We start from the raw sequence: 21,258 nt of genomic DNA, 5'->3' as shown, positions 1-21,258 counted from the left end.
CCACACTCAACTGCAATGGGAGGGGCCGACGGGATGGGGGAGAAAGGATGGTATGGCAGAAGCACCGTTGCCTCTTGGTTGTGATGGCAACCGCACTCTGCAGCCACGGTGCTTACTGATCATGCACAGTAAACAGCTTGAATAAAGAGATTTCTCTTGAGCATCTAACATGCATAAGGTTGGGGCACCTGGGTGGCTCAGCCACTTGAGCATCTGACTCTTGATTTCAGCTCAGGTCATGATCTCTCATGGTTCATGGGATCAGGCCCTGCATCAGACTCCATGCTGGGCTTGGAGTCTGCTTGGGATTCTCTCCCTCTCTCTCTGCCCCTCTGTTGCTTGTGACCTCTCTAAATAAATAAATAAATAAATAAGGTGAGTGTGCTGGAGCCCCTTGACCAGAGTGTAGGAGAAGGAGGAGACGCTCCAATGGAGAGAGGTCAAGTCCAGTGTGGGACAGAAATCCTCAGGCACCGAGCCAGGGGAGGTGGGGGATACTTTTGCCCTTCCTTTGCCCTGGACCCCATGGGAAGCTCCAACTTATGAGGCCAAATCAGAATTAGAGAACCAAGCACAGCATTCAAAGATTATAAACACAAAAGGGCCATGTGGACACGTGTGACAGCTTTTCATTTCTTGGAGCCAAAAGTCGATGATGTCCAAAGGTTTCATGCTTCGTGACAGCCTTTGCTGGGTATTTAAGCCCATCGTGGAGCCACTACCCATCACCACCACGCTGCAGTGGTGATGGCCTCCAGAGAAGGGGGACCAGATCCAGGGAAGGAGCCCACTGGAGCTGGTGGCTTCCTTGAGCAGGACTATTTGTAACAACTGCTATGGGCAAATGGAAGACATTATAACCGCACACCTGTCTTGCAAAAGCCAACAGGCAGCAACCCAGGCCACTCACCAGGCCGTGGGAAAGCACCGTGTCCAGTCCTGCTCAGCCCGCCCACCCTTGACCACTGGCTCCTCTCAGGCTGCCCGTAGACAACAGGACTGCATTACTACCCTAAGGACATAACATCCTTGCTCTTGGGCAAGGTCGCCATATGCAACTTGTCCTGGGAACTATCTACACACCAGTCTTTAAGCCATACATGGACACCTCATGTTTGTCAGCCAAGGGATATCACCTGATAGAGCCTTCCATACTATCTTCCATGTTGGAGGCCACATGGCACTTGGCTTTTCCACATTGCCAGAGTGTAAGCATCTTGAGGGAAAGCATATTGTAACCCTGTTGGGTGAGTAGAGAGGGTCTGGCTCCTAGTATAGACACAAATGTTTGCTGAGTGAATTAGCATTCGGCAGGCCTGAAAGACAGCCCAAGACACCAAATCTCCAGTCATCTAAGTCGACTACATCAAAACAACAACCCCACTTGGATGTACACGTTGTGATGTATGGACTTAAAATTAGTTTTCTAAAAAAAATTTTGGTAAAAAAGACAATCTCTCTTTTGGCAATGAAAACACATCACATTTCGTTCAGTTTCTTGGTTGTTCTCCTTTATAAAGTTCTATCTAGTCAAACGTAATCATATATGATAACCCTCTTTTATCTTTATTTCAAAAGGTACTCACACCGCGTATTCTCTCGAAATGTTGAGTGGCTTAAATCTGCTGCCAACACCTAGATTAGTTTGAATGTAAAATGGTCCTATTTATGCAATCATTTAAAAATGAAAACAGTTTTCCACAAAACATACTTTCAGTCTTTGCCATATGATTCAATTGCAGCCTGTCTTTAATCCTCCTTTGGAGCTGTTAGGTCTGGGATGATGCAATAGTGACAATCATGTCCTAAAAGAAACCCTTGGAACCAAGCATGACTACCATGCGTCCAAGTGCGACCCAGGGTTTGACATTCTCATGGTGTCCCACATCCCCCTCCTTAAAAATCAGAGAGGGGAAAAGTATAGTCCCCGGCATTTTTTTCCAACTCATGGGCATTGGCCAAATGTACATTATGTCTCAACTCTCACTAAATCTCCATTACAGTGTCTCTTAGGTAAATCTGAGCCAGCGTAGACCCAGCAAGCACATCATGGCTCACCCCTTTCTCCCTCCATCTCTCCCCACTTCCTCAGCTCCACCAGGGCCCCCGTGACACATATCAGAAGCACAGTATCAGAAGGGCGCTGAATGGCAAAGCCAAACTAGGTCGTGTTCTTTCCACCTAACTGTGCAATGTTATTTAGGTTTGGCCCATACTTGTTGCTTATTCTCCTGGGTTCCTTCAAAGCCGCCTGGGTCTCCTGGAAATGGTAGCCGAGTGATGGCTCTGTCCATACAGTGGCCTTGGGGACATCACCCTCCCCCCTACCGTAAGTGGTGTTTCTTGCACTGGGGCCCACGTCGTTGGACTGGTCCCAGACCAATGCTTGTTTACCTCCAGCCTCCTGCACACAGGGTAGGTTAGCAAGGTCTTTGTGTCACTGCCCATGTTCTGCTCCCTTCATTTCTCACTGACACACACTTGAGACATGGACAGGGAGGGGGAAGATGAGGTGGCAGAGTCCAGGCTTCGGTGCCACCTTTGGAAGCCATGGTCTTGGGACTGAAACCACAGTAATTCATAGCACACCTAGAAAATCAGATGCTTCCTCTAGAGCAAGTAGCAAAGCCAGGGTGATTCGTGGGCTGCTCGAATAGCCCCCCCTTGGAAATCCCACTGGGCTAACTGGGACAAGCCTGGGAAATAAGTTTGACCAGAGGAGAGAGGAAGACCAGGCAGCCAAGATGGCTTTAAAGTATTTTGGAGATTTTATTTCCTTATCCCACCCTTATTCCTCACCCTCTAACATGGCTTTTGGATCTTCAGTTGGACACATTTAAAATACAGAGACAGTGAAGAAAGTGACAAGTATGGGTATTTTTGTAATGATCATTAAAAAACACTTTTCTAATATACAAATTTTTTTTTAATTTTTACTTATTTTTGACAGAGAGAGAGCACAAACAGGAAAGAGAGGGAGACACAGAATCCAAAGCAGGCTCCAAGCTCCGAGCTGTCAGCACAGAGCCCTATGAAGGGCTCGAACCCACAAACTGTGAGATCGTGACCTGAGCCGAAGTCAGATGCTCAACCGACTGAGCCACCCAGGGGCCCCTATAAAATGTTTTCAAATGTGCTAGCCAAATAGTTAAAAGAAACAAAGCAAAAGTGAATTCTATTACTTTTTTCCAGCCTAATCTCTAAATCGAAAGCTTTTGAACATGTGAGCACTATCAATTAAGAAAAGGAGCGGTATGCACGCAGGTCTCCTTCCAGCCGCCTGAGAAACAAGAGGGTCCGTAAAACCAACCCGTTTTATGGGAAGTGGAAAAGTGGACCATCACAAAAGCTACCTGGCAGACTGAGCCCACAACAGAGCCAGGGCGCTCGGGTTCTCAGAGTCCCCGCACAGGCTGACCGCCCCCGTGACACGAGTGGATACGCGGAGTCCTCGTGCAGGCTCTGTGGAGTCACAGAACCCCCCGGAAGGACCCAGAAATGGACACGGGAGCACCGAGAGAATAGGGATGATGTTCGGATATGGCTACTAGTCCAGGGGCTTGCTGGCTAGTCAAGCAGGTAGTTCAAAAGAGGCTCAGGGTCCCTCCCTGGCCCAGAACAGATCAAGGAGACCAGAGGAGACGATCTGAGGTTGTTTGAAAAGATTCTGATCAAGAATCTAGAAGACCTGGCATGGGCACCAGGCCCCAAAGTCACAGTAGAAATTCCCCCCCCAAGATAGAAGTTTTCAGGAAACTTTGTGCTTTTGTGGACTCCTGGTGGCAGCGGCCAGTGGGTCCATGTCTCCTTTTGGAAGGGGTGGCTTCAGAACCGAAGCCACAGCCATCCGCAGTATACTGGGAAAATCGAACGCCTTTTCCAGTTGCATTAACGCTCAGACGAGGGACGAAGCCAGGGTGGTCTATTAAGAGCTGTCTGTTGGTCCTTCTCTGAAAATTGTACACATTGCAGCCAAGAGCCAGTCCATGGTCTCACGGGATGGCCAGTCCATGTGGAAAACTCTGACTTGGAAATTCTAACTAAAGTAATTGTCCAAATTCATCCCTTTCTGGGCTTTTCCTCCCCCCACCCCCCGACTTCCTTTTTCTTTTTCTTCATTGGTTTCCCTCTGGTCCCATCAGTGGAGAAGCTGTACCTGTATTTCTCATTACTTCCGAGAGGGCCATCCACGTCGGAGCCAAGACCCCTCAGTAGGAGAGCGCTCCCGAGGTCGTCTCCAGCAGCATGGACGACAGCTTCACGCTTCCCTCTCTCCTCGTGAACGAGACCCACTGCGCCTGGCTGATGCAACCCAAGTTCTTCAGGGTCTTCATAAGATCCCGGCGGAATCTCTCGCCCACAAAAACATAGAGCACGGGGTTCAGGCAACTGTGGAAGAAGGCGATGGTTTGAGTGACCTGGAAGCAGATGTCAATATTGGTGGAAATGGCACAGTTGGAAATGAACGTGGCGTAGGCATCGATGGTCTGCACCAACAGAATGCAGTTGTAGGGGAACTGAGATAGGAAGAAGACAGTAAGGACGGTGACGGTCACCTTCAGGGCCTTGTGCTTGGATGACTTCTTGGCTTGTAACAGAGTGTGGATGATGATGGTGTAGCAGCAGGCCATGACCACGAAAGGAAGGAAAAAGCCCAGGACGACCTTCAAGGTTAAGACCACCGACTTCACTTTGGTGCTCTCGTCACTAGGGTAAACCATAGTGCAAATGGTAATGCCAGATTCCTTCTTGAGTTGACTATACAGGATTTCGGGGATGCAGAGCATGGCCGCCAGCACCCAGACAGCAAAGCAGACCATTTTGCTGTACACGAGCCTTTTCTGCCTCCAGGTCTGCGCTTTCATGGCCTGAGCGATGGCAATGTACCTGTCCACGCTGATGCACATGATCAGCAGCACGCAGCTGTAGAAGTTCATCTTGTACATGCTGTTGACCACTTTGCACAGGAAGGTGTGGAATCTCCACTGGTCCGCAGTGGCAATGGCCCAGAAAGGAAGCGTGGCGAGAAAGAGGAGGTCAGCAATTGCCAGATTCAGGAGGAACATGTCGGTCATCGTCTTCACTCTCGTGCAGTACCAGTAGACAAGGACGACCAGACTGTTGCCCAAGGCGCCCGCAATGAACACGAGCCAGTACAAGGGCGGGAGGAAGTAGCTCGCAAACTGCCGGACGTTGTTTTTCTTACAGTAAAGTTCAGGGAGGTTTAGGTAGTCATCCAGAGGAGACGTGGGATGGTAGCTGTAATCGTCAGACATGTTAGAGACAAGACCCTGCAAGGAGACACCAGACACCATCAGGTCAAGGACGATCCTTCGGAGGATCTCAGAACGGCAGGGGCCCGGACCCCGTGACCCTCCCAGCCCCCAAAATCTGCGACGAGGCAGAGAAATGCATGCAGGGCAAGCAGGAATTTCTGAGGGCATCTGCCCACATCACAACAGATTTATACAGTCCATGACTACCTCTCGCACGCCTATTCCGTGTCAGGTACCGCGTGCATGCCAAAAACACAGTAGTGGGTAAGTCAGATGTGGTTCCAGCTCTCGCGGAACCCACCTGCTGGTGGAGGGCACACATGAACAGTTACAGGACACATGACGAGTGATCGGATGTGGTAGGACCCCCTTGGGACCAATGATGGGCACAAACCTGTATTGAACTCTGAATGATTCTGATTTCTCCTCTCTATTCCATTTTTTTAAAGTTTTTAAAACATTTTTTTAATGTTTATTTATTTTTGAGAGAGGGAGAGACAGAGTGCGAGCTGGGGAAGGGCAGAGAGAGAAAGGGAGACACAGAATCCAAAGCAGGTTCCAGGCTCCGAGCTGTCCGCACAGAGCCCGACGCGGAGCTCGAACTCACAAGCCGTGAGATCATGACCTGAGCCGAAGTCGGACGCTTAACTGACTGAGCCACCCAGGCACCCCTCTCCTCTCTATTCCATTCTTCCATAAAGGTCCTCAGAGGCTCCTAAACTTTTCTGGGTCCAGATTCTTCTGAGACTTCTGCAAACTATGTATCCTCTGCTCCTGAAACAGCAACACACACGCACACACACACACACACACACACTCACATGCACACACTCATTCATACCCTTTCACATACGTGCACAAGCACTGGGACAGGTTATATAGCTTTCAGGATCCCTTATTCAAACTTTGTTAAGAATTCTAAGGGGCACCTGGGTGGCTCAGTCGGTTAAGCATCCGACTTCAGCTCAGGTCATGATCTCACGGTTTGTGACTTCGAGCCCCGTGTCGGGCTCTGTGCTGACAGCTCAGAGCCTGGAGCCTGCTTCAGATTCTGTGTCTCCCTCTCTCTTTGCCCCTCCCCTGCTCATACTCTGTCTCTCTCCCTCTCAAAAATAAATAAATATTAAAAAAAATTTTTTAATAAAAAAAAAAATAAAGATTTCCCTCCAGCTTCAGCCATTACCCAGAAACCCAGTGTCTTGGGAGGACAGATTCCCTGGGAGACACATATTTTGGTGAGGATGCCGGGAGACTTCTCCCAAAGCCAAACCTGGCAGCCTGGCATCGTCGTGGCCCCCCAGGGAGGTTGTCCCCTGAGAGGTGGGGCTTGAGTAGACTTGGGGCAAAAAGAACTTTTAGGGCAGGAAGGAAGAATATGAAGAACACAGAGACCCCAAGATGGGGATCAGTGTAGCTTTAATAGGTCGGCACGGTGACATTTTGGGGAAAAGTCATCTGCTCGTGCAGATGAGCAGGTGTTAACTGTGAATCCACACGATGAGTAAGCGTGAAACTGCTTTTGTAGAGGTTCTTTTCTTTTTTTCTTTTCTCTTCTTTTTTTTTTCTTTTCTTCCCTTCCCTTCCCTTTCCTCTTTTTCCTTCCTTCCTTCCTTCCTTCTTTCTTTTATTTCTTTTTTACGTTTTTTGGGGGTGATCAAATACTTTTAAGAGACTGTCACATGCACCTGAGCCCCAAGCTATAAATCCGGGAGGGAAACAGCGTCCCCATCCACAGATACAGCCCCAGGGGGTGGCGGGGGGAAGGGGGGGACCTCAGCATTTCCAGTGCCCCAGGAGACCCAGCCTTCTCCACTGCCCAGTAAGCGGGCACGACCACCACTCCCCAGCGCTGACCCCCAGAATGTGTCCCGCTTGAAGCCCAAGGCGTGTGTTCTCCGGTTGGCTGAGGGTGGAGGGCCCGGTGGTCCAGCATAGAACTATATTTAGTTAGGGACTCCCCCCCCCCCGGTGTATTTTTAAAAGTGGTTTGACTCACAAAAAAAAACCCTAGCTTTGTACACGTGTCGTTGAGGCCACATTTGTTGTGAAGACCAAGGTAGGGCTACATCATCCATACAAGATGAAAGGTTTGGCTGCCTTTATGAGGAAGAGTCCACTTCCCAGGCTAGGGGAGTCCTGGGCAAACGTGTCCCCCCACCATGCTGGGACTCGCGCTTCTAGCTCTGCACATGCGCGATGGGTATATATCCTTTGGATGTTAGACACGGTACCCTTCGAAAACTTCCCAGCAGACGTAAACGGCACTATTTACCAACGTATTTTATTCGCCATAGCTGGGGTACCTAGGGCATGCCAGACCCAGTGCCGACGCCGTGACATGCATGTGTGACATAATCCTCACATTTCCAGGGCAGGAAGACCTCTCTCAGATGAAGGCTCAGGCTTCCATGAGGACTCTGAGATAATGAATTCCTTCCTTCCAGCTCGCCTGCTCTCTGAGCGGTCCTAGAGACACTGTTCTTGCTGGAGAAGCTACCTAGGCAGGCTGCTCTCAGAGCCTTGCACAGCAGGAAGAGATCCCAGGAGAGAATCGGTGGAATGACAGGCTAATCTGCATGTTTCCAGTCTATTTCCCATCCAGGAGCCCATGCCAGAACCTTCTAGTTTGGGCAATGCCTAGAACAACTTCCCACATTCTCCTGGGCACCCTTCCTAAAGTCTCCGTCAAGGTGGTGTCTAAGGAACCCTCGTGGGGTCCACTCTCTCCCCTGAGAGCAGGGCCTCCAGGGGCTGCTTCACAGACATCTGTGTCCTACTCACTAAGACCTACCCAAGACGTTAGGCCTTTAAATACAAAGGAGATGTGAAGAAAGGCTTTCGTATCTCTTGAAGAATAAGGAAGGGTCTCTTTTTCCCTCATGAACCATATCAGGGCCCCTTTTTAATTGGGAAGCTCGGCCAAGCTTGTAGCCCAATTACAGTCATCAGACAAGACCCCTTAGGCCAGCTCTGCACAGTAGAAACGTACAGAAACCCCAGGCTAAGCTTGGTTAAAGAAGCAAAAAGAGGGGCACCTGGGTGGCTCGGTCAGTTAAGCGTCCAACTTCGGCTCAGGTCATGATCTCACGGTTCATGAGTTCAAGCCCCACATCGGGGCTGTGCTCACAGCTCAGAGCCTGGAGCCTGCTTCTGATTCTGGGTCTCCCTCTCGCTCTGCCCCTCCCCTGCTTGCACTCTGTCTCTCAACAATAAATAAATGTTAAAAAAAAAATTTTAAAAAGAAGAAGAGGAAGAAGAAGCAGGGCCAAGCATCAAGGGCTAAGCATCTTCTGGGGCAGGAAGAAGGCCTCCGGATTTTCAGGAGCCTCCTGCATTGACTCAGGTCATCTCCGGAAGGCTGGAAGGCTTCTATCAGCCCCAGGCCCGTCGCCTGCACCTCTAGGCAGAGAACAGGGCCAAGGGCAAAGCCCGTGTCCTGCGAGGCCACATCCCTTCTTTCTTCTCAGCACCAAAGTGGGCACCTGCGTGGGGGAAGGGGTGCGGGAGGGAAGATGGAGGGAGGGAGGGAGGGAGGGAGGGATGTGAGCTGGTCAGGAGGAGCGGGAATGGCTGGCCTCCGTCTCTAAGGCGCCCTGTCCCCACACTTGAGGAAGTAAGACTTCCAAACAGTAAGACCTGAATCTCAGCGCCTTTGACAATTGTCTACAGGGAGCACCCCGGGGATGCTGTGGGCACTGAGAGCATTCTGCGGGTCTCCTCTTCCAATTCGCCATGACCCTGACCCCTCCCCCACCCTCCCAGCCTCGGTTTCCTCATCCGCAAACATGGCTCTGCCTTCACTGTGAGGTCGAAGGAAGGCCGCGTCCTGGGTACTGACCGGCGCACAGCCCTTCCTCGGAACAGTGGCCACTGGGATGTCATGGGCTGTTTGCCAATAGCCATTGAGAGCCCCATCTTTTCCCCATTTAGGCGCTGCTGGGCACCTGTTGACCATAAGAGGTCATCATCGGGGTGTATTTTTCTTCCTCTCTGGGCCTGCCTTGCAGAGTCTAGATAGCTTCCAAGATCCCAGACGACAAAACCGAATCGGACTGAGACACAGCCCCGACTCGGCTGCCCCAACCTAGCTGTTTCCACCGCATCCGGGATGAAAGGCAAATTCTAACTACAGGAGAAACGAAGGGTCTGATTCTGGTCAGAAAAGTAGACTTACCTCGTTTACTTCAGCAGATCCAAGTTAATCGTCTCTTTTTTTGTTAGGTATATGCAACAATACACATGCAATACTAAACATCATTAGCGTGGCATCGCCGACTTGTCTAAGGTCAACAATTGCGACCACCAAGCTCCGTGGACCTTGGAACTCATAGACCAGGGTACCTTGAAGGGCAGTCTGTTAGCCCCACTAAGAAGGCTTGATTTCAACCACCGACTTGTAAAACCCAGACTTTCTCTTTGAGAAAAGCAAAATTAAACCAGTTAGATATTTCTGTGAGGCGTTTATGAGGACGGCAAAAAACGGAGCAATCTGATGTGATTCTGTCCTTGATTACATTTGGCTACAAAATCCCAAATGACTCTCTGGATGATGGCTTTACCCAGTATGTTCGTTAGCCTCTTTGTCTCGTTTAGAGAAATATAGGCTCTTGTGTGGTTTTTGAAAAGCCTATGTCCTGTTGTGTAAGAGACAGAACTGATGTGCTCACCACGGGTTTATTCAAAACAAATGATGAGGGCACCCGGGTGGCTCAGTCGGTTAAGCGTCCGACTCTTGATCTTGGCTCAGGTCATGATCTCACGGTTTGTGAGTTCAAGCCCCGTGTCGACAGCAAGGAGCCTGCCTGGGATTCTCTCTCTCCCTCTCCCTCTCTCTCTCTCTCTCTGCCCCTTCCCTACTCATGCTCTCTCTCAAAAATAAATAAATAAACATTTAAAAAAATCTACAAATTCAGGGTTGTCCCATATCCTCCTTTGTCTTAGTTTCAGAACAGACACATCCAATCATAAAAACTCTTACCTGTTAATGAGATCTAAAATAGTGTGTTCCTCTCACTTCACCACAAACCCTGAGGCTCTTCCGGTTTTTCAAGTTTGTAAAGCCCTCTGTGCTGGCATTGGCCGCCCATATGGGGCACTGCTCGGCAGAGACCTTACCCCTGGGAACCCACACAGAGAAATCTCTCCTCCACAGCAGGTTCCTTCCCACACCACCACCCCCCCAAAAAAACAGGCAAGATGACAGTGCATTTCCACACACAAAAAAAAAAAGGGTGGGGGGAAACTATTCCATGCTCATTGATTACAAGAACAAATATTGTTAAAATGTCGATACTACCCAAAGCAATCTACACATTCAATGCAATCCCTATCAAAATAACACCAACGTTCTTCACAGAGCTGGAACAAATAAGCCTACAATTTGTATGGAATCAGAAAAGACCCCGAAGAGCCAAAGCAATCTTGAAAAAGAAAACCAAAGCAGGAGGCATCACAATCCCGGACTTCAAGCTATGCTACAAAGTTGTCATCATCAAGACAGTATGGTATCGGCACAAAAACAGACACTCAGATCCATGGAACAGAATAGGGAACCCAGACATGGACCCACAAACGTATGGCCAACTCATCTCTGACAAAGCAGGAAAGAAAATCCAATGGAATCAAGACAGTCTCTTCAGCAAGTGGTGCTGGGAAAACTGGACGGAGACATGCAGAAGAATGAACCTGGACCACTTTCTGACAGTGCATTTCGAGGAGCCTGAGGAACATGGCGATACTCACTGTGAGTTCTGTGGGCACCATGATGGGTCAGATGCAAGCTTGCTTCTAGGAAGAGAAGGCAAAAATCAAAAAGAGGTCTGTCTTATAAATGAACAGTGATAAACGCCTAACGATGGAGATGGGAGGTTATATCTCTTTGTCCTCGTGCGAAAAATATAAAAATCCCAGGCGAGAGTTACAGTCCATGTTACATCGACACCAAGCCAAATATTCTAGATTCCAAAATGATCTTGGTTGTCAACACAGAAACAAGAGAAACCTCTCCCCTAAGAGCCCTTTTGGGGACTTCATGTTTTCCCAGCGTTCTTTTTACCTGAGTTCATTTGCTCTCGACTCCACTTCTCAGGATCTGTTTTGCTAAATGCCCTCTCCTTATTTTTCCAACCAGGGGGCTCCTGAAGATCACAGGACAGAGGTTGGCTTGAGACCTCTCTGGGCCCCAGCACCTACCTACATGCTTCATTTGTAAGCCCAGGATGGGAAAAGGGGCCCTATTTCCTGGAAGTCCCAGATTTGGTTTAGCAAAAAAAAAAAAAAAAAAAGGTAGTTCCCTAATGCGAAGGGCCTCCAAGCCGACTTCCATAAATCTCGGCTGTTGTGCGTGTGTGTTTTGAATCTCTGTAAACCCACCCCTGTATGACTAAGGGAACAATAGCTTGCTTCACTCGAGGACGTGTCTCCGCCTGAGCCGGGCATTTCTTTTTATATTTTTAGCAAGGAAAAGTTCCCAAGAAACGCATCTAGCACCACACCCCAAGTTTTCAGAATAAAACAATTCTCCTTCATAGATTCAACCCTCGCCCGTTGGTTTCCTTCCTATAACACAACATCGTGACTCATCCTCCTTTTCTGAGAGTGTGGTGGTTTTCAGCACCTAACGGTGGTACAACCACTTTGGAAAACCGTTTGTCAGTTTCTTAAAAAGTTAAACATAAGGGCGCCTGGGTGGCTCAGTCGGTTAAGCGTCCGACTTCAGCTCAGGTCATCATCTCATGGTTTGGTTTGTGGGTTCAAGCCCCATGTCAGGCTCTGTGCTGACAGCTCAGAGCTTGGAGCCTGCTTGGGATTCTGTGTCTCCCTCTCTCTCTGCCCCTCCCTTGCTTGTGTTCTCTCTCTCTCTCACACAAATAAGTAAATAAACATTAAAAAAAAAAAGTTATACATACACCCAGCACGTGACCTAACCATCCCCCTGCGATGTCCTTCCCTAAGAAAAAGGCAAGCATTGTCCACACAAAGACTGATGCAGGAATGTTCATAGCTGCTCTATTGCAATAGCAATTACTGGATATAACCCAAATACTGGATACCCTATCCATTATCAGGAAGGGATACGTGGACCGTGGGCATAGCCACACAGTGGAATCAGAATGAACAACTGATACTCACAGTCATACGAATGAGTCTCAAAATAATTATGCTACATAAAGAAGCCAGACCAAAGCACGCATACAGCGTGATTCCACTTACATAAAATTCTAGAAAATGCAAACGAATCTAGCGTGAGAGAACACAGACCAATGATTTCCTGGTGAGAGAGGGAGAAGAGGCGGGGGAGGGTGTGAGGTGAGCGAGGGCACAAAGGCTCACAAGGAAGCCTTCGGGGGTGACACATACACTCACGATACTCATTACGTGCAAGTTTCACGGGTATACGTATGTCAGAGCTTGTAGTCTGCACTATAAATGTAGTCTTTTGTAGTTGGACCTCAGTAAAATGATTCAAGTAAAGAAAAGAAAGTGAGTGAGAGCTAATGGAAATTTTCTGGCTTACTTCCCTCCTCAGAGTCCTATCTGGCCTTTAGCAGGTGGGGAGGAAGGCAGCCAGAACTTCTTCCTTGAAACCTTCTTGCCAGCTGCTTCTTGAAAATGCCTTGGAGTGCCTTGTGCCATTCTCACGGAACTGAGGGCTCAAGATGAACTCGGGTTTTCAAGCTTAGATTAGAGAGATAGACAGATAGATAGATGATAGACACATAGATGATAGATAGATAGATAGATAGATAATAGACAGATAAATGATTGATAGATGATAGATGAGATAGATAGATAGATAGATAGATAGATAGATAATAGGTGGATAGATAGATAATAGATTAGAGATAGATAAATAAATAGACTGATAGATTGATAGATGATAGACACATAGATGATAAATAGATAATAGACAGACAGATAGATGATTGATAGATAGATGATAGATGAGATAGATAGATAGATAGATAATAGATAGATAATAGATTGTAGACAGATAGAATGATAGATTTATAGATGACAGATACATAGATGATAGATAAATAGATAGATAATAGGTGGAGAGATAGATAATAGACAGACAGATTAGAGATAGATAAATAGATAGACTGATAGATTGATAGATGATAGATGAGATAGATATACAGATAGATAATAGATAATAGACATATTATAGACAGATACATAGATTGATTGATTGATAGATTGATAGATGACAGATAGATAGACGATAGAGTGATTGATAGATAATAGGTGGATAGATAGATAATAGATTAGAGATAAATAGACTGATTGATAGATGATAGATGATAGAGACAGATAATTTATGTGTATACGCACATGTATTTGTGTTTCACACACATTTCCTGGCACTGTCCCCCGAGGGCCCCAAAACAATGACCCAGCAGACAAGCACCTAGTGCCCTGATCTTGGTCTCTAAATACCTTCTTCCACCGAAAGGAAGCAGGACTCTGGAGAAATGTCTGATTCCACAGCTAGGGCAATTGCAAGATGCACCCAGAACTGATTTTTTGCATCAGGAAGCAAGCAGGTGTTCCAAGGACCAGGAGGACCCGTCAAAGGGACACAGCTGCCAACTCGATGGGGCTCCCGCCAGCCAAATCAGAGGCAACTTGGGCACCAAATTAAATCATGATGGCCATCCTCGTAGCACGTCCAACTACGTGAGGATCCAGGAGTCCGTACTAATGAAAATAAATGAAACCATGAACAAAGAGGTGAAAAACCTCTTCTCGCAAGTGCCAACTAATACATATATAAAGGAATCCTGGGATTAGAAACTCGCCAATGGCTGCTGAAATTAGCGGGTGGATGTTTGATGAGGAAAGGGTGTTTCCCTCCTCTCAGAGGGCCACTCCCCAAATTACATGCGATCCCATTGACTTTACCATCCTCTTTTTTTTCCTCCCTGAATCGTGCTCTGAACCAATAAATCATTTTTTGAAATACCCAGTTAACTTTGGATCTTCCTCACTCAGCTCGTTTAATTTTATTACAGCTTGGGGAACAGAGAGATCGGTTTTCGAGACATTAATTAGCCAGAAAAAACCACATATATTTCTAGTAGCTGCATAAAAAGACTTGAATATTCGGGAGCCTGGGGGGCTCAGTCGGTTGAGCACCCAACTTCGGCTCAGGTCATGATCTCACTGTTCATGGGTTTGAGCCCTGCGTCCGGGCTCTGTGCTGACAGCTCAGAGCCTGGAGCCTGCTTCAGATTCTGTGTCTCCCTCTTTCTCCGCCCCTCCCCTGCTCATACTCTGTCTCTCGGTCTCTCAAAAATGAAAAAACGTTAAAAAAGAAATTTAAATAAAGACTTGACTATTCGCCGGATAACATCAACGGAAACAAGCTCCCAAGGAAAGAAGCCACATAAAGAAGAAAGAGTGGCTTTGGTTATGGTTCGTTATAGCTAGTTAGTTTTAGGTTGAAAATAAAGACTGATGATGATGATATTGGTAAGGGTTTGGGGAAGAGACCTCCACATTGCTGTGGGGAGTATAAATTGCGTGTCCCCGTGCTCTCCAGCCTTCAAGGGCCAGCAAAAAAAAAAAAAAAAAGTCACCTCCTTAATGAAGCCCTCTTGGGTTTCCCCAATGCTGGGGACAGGATGGTTGATATCTGCACCTCTCCTGCCCTCTTGCCCTGTGCAACCTTCTCGGAGTATTAAGCTACATCTGTCAAATTTACAAAGCACAACAGCCCTGACTCAGCACTTCATCTGCCGGGAACATGTTCTATTGCTGTTTTCACAAAAGAGCCTAAATAAAGATACGTATATGGAGATGTATGTGGCAATTTTTTTGCAGAACAAAAAAAAAACCGGAAACAACCTAAATACCCAACAATTGGCAATATTCTGATACAGCTTTCAATAAAACACCAGGAGCCCGGGGGCGCCTGGGGGGCTCGGTCAGTTAAACGTCGGACTCTCGATCTCAGCTCAGGTCATGATCTCTCGGCTCGTGAGTTCGAGCCCCACCTCGAGCTCTGTGCTGACAGTGCGGAGCCTCCTTGGGATTTTCTCTCTCTCCCTCTCTCTCTGCTTCTCCCCTACTCACTCACTTTCTCTCAAACTAAATAAGTGCACATTAAAAAAAAAAAACGTACAGAAGTCACCCATAAATGGAATAAAATAGACCTCACGCTGATGTAAGGAGGTCACCAAGAGTATTAGGTAGAAAGGCCAGGTAGAAGACTGTGTTGCACGGTCTTTAAGAAACAAAAAATGTAAAAGTTACACACTTCACTGCTCATCAGTACTGAAACATTTTCTGCAAGGAGCTCGAACAATTATGACCCGTGGAAAGTGAGACTTTCGTTTTTTTTCCTTTAGGTTATGTAAACTATTTAAATATGTTCCTTTGTGCATGAAATTTTATTTTAAGAACTATCATAAAGATAACTTGTCAACCTTTTTTTTTTTTTTTAAGAAGCCCCAGTTCTCTTCCCTTCCGTACACCTGTTTGCAGATCTCATCCCCAGGAGGTACCCACAGCTGCCCCAGTGAAGGGACTGGAAGGCAGTCAGGACTAGTAATCGAATTCTCGGCCGCTTCGGTTTGCAACTTTGAGAGCCTCCATCAGCTTTCCGTGAAGGTTTCTTTTTCTGCTGTGATAAATGTGTTTCTGGCTCACGGAGACACTGCTAATGGGGGCCCCTGGGTGGCTCAGTCGGTCAAGCGTCCGACTTCAGCTCAGGTCATGATCTCGTAGTTCGTGGGTTCAAATCCCGCGTCGGGCTCTGCGCTGACAGCTCGGAGCCTGGAGCCTGCCTCAGATTCTGTGTCTCCCTCTCTCTGTGCCCCTCCCCGGCTTGTACTCTCTCTCTCTCTCTCTCTCTCTCTCTCAAGAATAAATGGATGTTAAAAAAAAATTTTTTTTTTAAAAGAAAGACGCTGCTGACGCTGCTCTCCACGTATCCCCTCTCTCCTCCATCAGAATACTTTCCAAAGATTTCATTGCACCAGTTGCGAAGTCTCCAGGCTCGCTTTCATTTTCTCTTCAGGCCCTGAGAAGGAGGCAAACACCCACACACAACAAAGCGTACTGAAAGCAGGCCCCTCTCCGGTCTGCTGGGAGTGCTCTCTGGCGTCTGGCTCAGTGCGGCCCCAGTCTCTCCCCGGTGGTGCTCCCGGTGGCCCCATTACGGTTCTGCAACCACTGGGACCTGCAAAGCCTGCCCCTGTGCTCTAGCATAATGGGCTGAGGTGGGGGGAGCACAATGGACCCCCGTTTGAAAGCCCCCGTCTGTCCCTTGGTCCAGCCCTTTGGGCCTGGGAGACCTTGGCAAGAAGCGACATGCCTAGTTTCCTCAGCTGTAAAATGGAGGTGAGAGCCCAGCCTCCTGCAGGGCCCCGTGGCCAAGGTCAAGTGCAATGCTCTTTGCGGAATGCAGAGAGCTCTGTGGGAAGGAGAGGGAACATGCTTCATCCCCCCCGCCCGGCTCACCCCTGCAATGTGTCTTGACACCCGAAACACCTGCTTGGCTTGAACTCTGTATGAGACATGATCCAAGTCGTCCAGAAGCTCACGTTCAAGGGTAATGAGCTCCTCATCGCTGCAAAATACCAGCAAGGCTAAATGCTACGAGTCGCTTTGGGAATTAGGAGGCCGAAGTCATGACTCCAGTGCAACTCGGGAGGGCTTCCCTGAGGAGGTGACATTTTTGCTGACCCCTTGAAGGCTGGAGAGCATGGAGACATGCGATGAAGGGAGGGAACCCCGCTCGAGGACAGGGAAACATATCAACAAAGGCATGAAGGCCACAAAACAGGAAGCGTGTACAGGAACCTTGGTGGGGGCGGGGGGGAAGGGAGGGCTGCTAATTCATTTAAAAAAAAAGAACCTATGAGAAAAGTTAGGCTGACATCCATTACTGCCCCCGGCCATGCGTTTTTGCTCCCTGCCGTCCTTAGATAATCACCACGAAGATCATCACGGAGGGGCACCTCGCTGGCTCCGTGGGTTGAGCCTCCGACTCTGGTTCGGGTCATGATCTCACGGTTCGTGAGTTTGAGCCCCGCATCGGGCTCACTGCTGTCAGCCTGTCAGCGCAGAGCCCGCTTTGGATCCTCTGTCTCTGTCTCTCTCTCTCTCTCTCTCTGCCCCTCCCCTGCTCGCTCGCTCTCCGTAAGTGAATAAGTAAATAAAACAAAACCATCGCGGAGCGGCTGCGGCTGCAGCATTTTCCTGTCCCTGCTCCCTGTAGCCAGTGAATTGGATACAGATACTGACGGGAGTCAGGAATTCAGGTCTCGCTTCCACGTTTGTCCGACTCGCTACACTGAGACTGAATCATCTATTTGTTGGTAGCTCTGCCCGCCACCCCACCCCGCCCCCCACCCCCCCGCACGAAAGTGGCGTCTCTGAGCCGTCTCTCGGGCCTGCGGCTCGCCAAGCCTGGGTCGGGCGCCCGCCTCCCTGCCCCCCAGTAGACGCTGCAGCCTGTGCGTGGGGAGTCCTTGAACTTGGCCGGGAGGGGGGGGAGGGGGCGGGGGGGGGGGCGGCTGGTGTGGAGGAAGCCTTCAGAGCAGATAGACGGATATGGAGAAAAGAGGCGTCGAGCTCCAGGGGCTGAAAGGGCAGATGGACTTGGGCCTGTTCAGCAGGGGGAGGAGGAGACGGGCCCTGGGGGGCTGGTGGTGGCCCCGCGTTTCCAGCTCTGGGCTCCTCAGTGGCCCTTCCGGCCCGGCAGCTACGGCAGGTGCCGAGCAAGAGCGAACAGAGAACTGGAGAGGGTTGGGGTGTTTGGAAGGACACAGCCGTAGTCACGGATGAGTCGCTGAAAACGAAGCAGCTTTGCTTTCCTCCCGATTATAAAGGAGATTTTGCACGTTTCGTAATGTACCAGAAAAACAAAACAAAACAAAAAACCCAAAGCAAATGTATACGGGGAAGAAAATAAACACCCCTTGCTTGGGTCAGCCTCTGTTCACCTTCTTTGCACTTTTTCCCACACATGCACCCTTGGTGGGAAGGGAATCGGACCACACGACCCATTTTCTATCTTGCGTTCTCGTTGCCCCTCTTTCCGGTCCACGTTTCACGCCAGTGACCGCGGGGCTGTCATCGGACTGGATGGCTGTGGGGTGTTCTGTTGTCTGGCGATGCCACACTTCACTTAACCAGTCACCGCCTAGAGCGGAGTTTGCTTGTTCCCGATTTTTCCCTGCTACGGAGAAGGCTGCCCCAAACATCCGTCCCGCGGGGCTGCCTCTCGGACCCGAGGACCTCCTGGGGGCTTCGCTTTCCCAGTCCTGACCCCCTTCTTGTCACCTGTCCCGAGCACCTGCTTCTCCCTCCTGTAAGTCACAAATCACAGAACTCACTGCCTCGAACCTTTACTTCACACGTGTGGGTGGGAGGGAGTCTTCTGACTCATCCCTGGAAACCTGGGCAGGCCACTACCGGACTCGCCTTTGCCTTCCTGGAAGCTTCTAGCAAAGTGCCTGGGGCTCACGACCACTGAACAAATGAGTGAGAGCCTGGGTTTTAGAAGCCATCGAGGAAACACAAGAGCGGGGGGGGGGGGGGGCACAGGAGACACCGAGAAGGGTGATACTCACTGTGGAGGGCAGCGGGAGATGCTCCGGGAGAAGGTGGGCCCCACCAGCTCCGTCGGGGGGCAAGGGCTGGCCTGCTCTCTGCCTGGGATGAGGGGCAAGGCTTCTACGAGTGTTGTGCAGGCAATATCGGTAAAAACACCAGAGAGAGGAAGTCAGGCCACCCCTACCTGCGTTGTCACTGGTGGGGTGGCCTGGGAGGGTGGGGAGCAGGGAGTCACCAGCTGCAACCTCAGCAATCAGCAGAATCGATGATTTGCAACCAGAAGTGAAAAGCCAAGACGTGCTGGGCTAAGGGAGACCATCTTCTCTGAAGACGCACACGCAGACCCATGGTCTACAAAAAGGTCTTTTCCTAGACAGCACAGCCACTCCAGGGAAAAGGGGAAAGGAGGGGCTGTGGAAAAACAAGCCTTGCCAGGCTACCGGTGTGGGCGTGCAAGGTTTCCTCGGGCGGTGTTGCCTGGACAGGCCGATGTGGGACCGTCACCCCCAGCTGCATCTCCTACCACATAACCCCCTTTGGGCCTTGACAGGTGGACCTCAACCCACAGAGCTGGGCCGGCCGACGTGGTAGCTCCTGGCCACGTGTGCCTTTTTCAGTTCAAACTAATTGAAATGAAACTGGTCCCGTAGTCACACCAACCACATCATAAGATCTGGATAGCCACCCGTAGCTGGTGGCTTCCATGGCAGGCAGCACAGATGTCTAAAAAATCCTATTGAACGGTGGCACTCCTTTAGAAAATCATGGATGTGATACACACCCAGGAACACGGGGAATGCTGGAGGGTCACAAACACCTTAAAACTGGGGTCAGATACGGTAAGATTTTATTTTCACGTAACTACCATACATCAGGTACGTAGACCCTGACAACACGTTTCATCTGATTAAGGTTGGGTGTTTCGATGACATTTTTTTTAGAAAGCTAAGCATACACAGGGCCAGCCGGGTGGCTCGGTCGGTGGAGCGTCCGACTGCAGCTCAAGTCATGATCTCGCGGTCCGTGAGTTCGAGCGCCGCGTCAGGCTCTGTGCGGACGGCTCGGAGCCCGGAGCCTGCTTCGGATTCCGTGTCTCCCTCTCACTCTGCCCCTCCCCCACTTGCACCTTGTCTCTCTCTCTCAAAAATAAAATAAAAACATTAAAAAAAGCATTAAAAAAAAAAGCTTAAGCATACATGAAGTTATACTCTTTTTTTTTCAACGTTTTTTATTTTATTTTTGGGACAGAGAGAGACAGAGCATGAACGGAGGAGGGGCAGAGAGAGAGGGAGACACAGAATCGGAAACAGGCTCCAGGCTCCGAGCCATCAGCCCCAGAGCCCGACGCGGGGCTCGAACTCACGGACCGCGAGATCGTGACCCGGCTGAAGTCGGACGCTTAACCGACTGCGCCACCCAGGCGCCCCGAAGTTATACTCTTAATGAAGCTCACAGGTGAAGTTTTCCGGCCCACCGCTATGGTAGGGCCCTCCGTCACAACACGGTCACACCCCCTTCTGGGCCCCAGGGTCAGGTGCTGTGCCTGGTAGTTGAAGGGTGTTTAGGGGATGATCATGGCCTAGAAGCCGCAGCCCATAACTTCTACTGTCTGTAACAGAGGAAAAGACCCCAGTCCGTTCCTCGTCGTTATTGCAACAGAGGCCTCTCTCTCATTTTTGTTGCGGGGTACAATCACGAGTGAAGACTGATTTCCTCTTTACGGTACTTTTGTCGTCCTGCGGACCCACCGGTGCCCTCTGGCAGAGTGGGTCTCCCCGGACGCGTGGCCCCTCAATCACCGTCCATCCATGCAGAATGAAGTGACGCATTCGATGCATCTGGACTGATTATCTAAATGGGAAAGGCCAATGAACAGCACGTCCGAAAGTTACAGACCATGAGCTGTAAGAATGAAAGCAATGGTTGATTCAGCAGCCTCGAGGGAGCCGTGAGTTCCCTGCTCTTGGCCCATATTCGTTGAACGTCGTGCCTAAAAGGGTAGACCAGCCAAGGGCTCTGGCTCTCTCACGTCTACATTGGCAATTGTTGATGGAAAAGGAAGGGGCAATGGAGAGGGGGAAATGCTCCCTGAGCTGATCTTTGGCTGTCTTTCGGGCAGGCGGAGCAGGGCACTTGCTTGTCCCCAGCGTGGGACCGGGGCCTGGGGGAGTCCCAGGAGGCTGAGACACTGCTATAGATGCAAGAGCCCCCCGGGGCGAAGAAGATGCCGTGTTTCCCCGTCCTCCCGACTCAAGCTGTCTCTTCGCCAGGTAAGGGCATCCCAGGGAGACACGGCCGGCCACCAGGCAGATGGGCGGGGTGAGGCTGGCGAGAGGAAGGGAAGTCGGGGAGGGGGTTCAGGGAAGAAGAGAGGGCCAAACGTGCTGTCGTGGGGAGACGTCCTCCTCTGTGT

The 21,258-nt window shown here is 49.7% G+C and overlaps 1 protein-coding gene across 2 annotated transcripts; it reads right to left on the bottom strand.

The window, feature by feature from the left end:
- Positions 1-3,102: 3,102 nt before the first annotated feature.
- CCR9 (C-C motif chemokine receptor 9) lies at positions 3,103-18,994 on the bottom strand. 2 transcript variants are annotated; one of them, XM_043587219.1, is made up of 4 exons: positions 18,863-18,993; positions 13,719-13,979; positions 11,019-11,063; positions 3,103-5,291 (listed from the first exon to the last, which is right to left on the bottom strand). In XM_043587219.1, the coding sequence occupies exons 3-4, from the start codon at positions 11,037-11,039 to the stop codon at positions 4,209-4,211; spliced, it is 1,104 nt and encodes a 367-aa protein (XP_043443154.1). In that variant the 5' UTR covers positions 11,040-11,063; positions 13,719-13,979; positions 18,863-18,993; the 3' UTR covers positions 3,103-4,208. The 2 variants fall into 2 exon arrangements, with proteins under 2 accessions (XP_043443154.1, XP_043443155.1); XM_043587220.1 differs by lacking the exon at positions 13,719-13,979 and having other exon boundaries at positions 18,863-18,994.
- Between the last annotated feature and the right edge of the window lie 2,264 nt (positions 18,995-21,258).

This window comes from Prionailurus bengalensis, chromosome A2, assembly GCF_016509475.1.
Source record: "Prionailurus bengalensis isolate Pbe53 chromosome A2, Fcat_Pben_1.1_paternal_pri, whole genome shotgun sequence".
NCBI classification, from domain to species: domain Eukaryota; kingdom Metazoa; phylum Chordata; class Mammalia; order Carnivora; family Felidae; genus Prionailurus; species Prionailurus bengalensis.
Note: the sequence above shows the minus strand (reverse complement) of the source record. Positions and strands in the feature narration are given on the sequence as shown.

Bases quoted from the DNA above. Each gene is read 5' to 3' on its own strand.
- CCR9 (XM_043587220.1), bottom strand. From the start codon at position 11,039: ATGGTGCCCACAGAACTCACA. The intron at 5,292-11,018 runs GTGAGTATCGCC...GTCTCCTTGCAG, and splicing joins TGGTGCCCACAGAACTCACA to GGTCTTGTCTCTAACATGTC.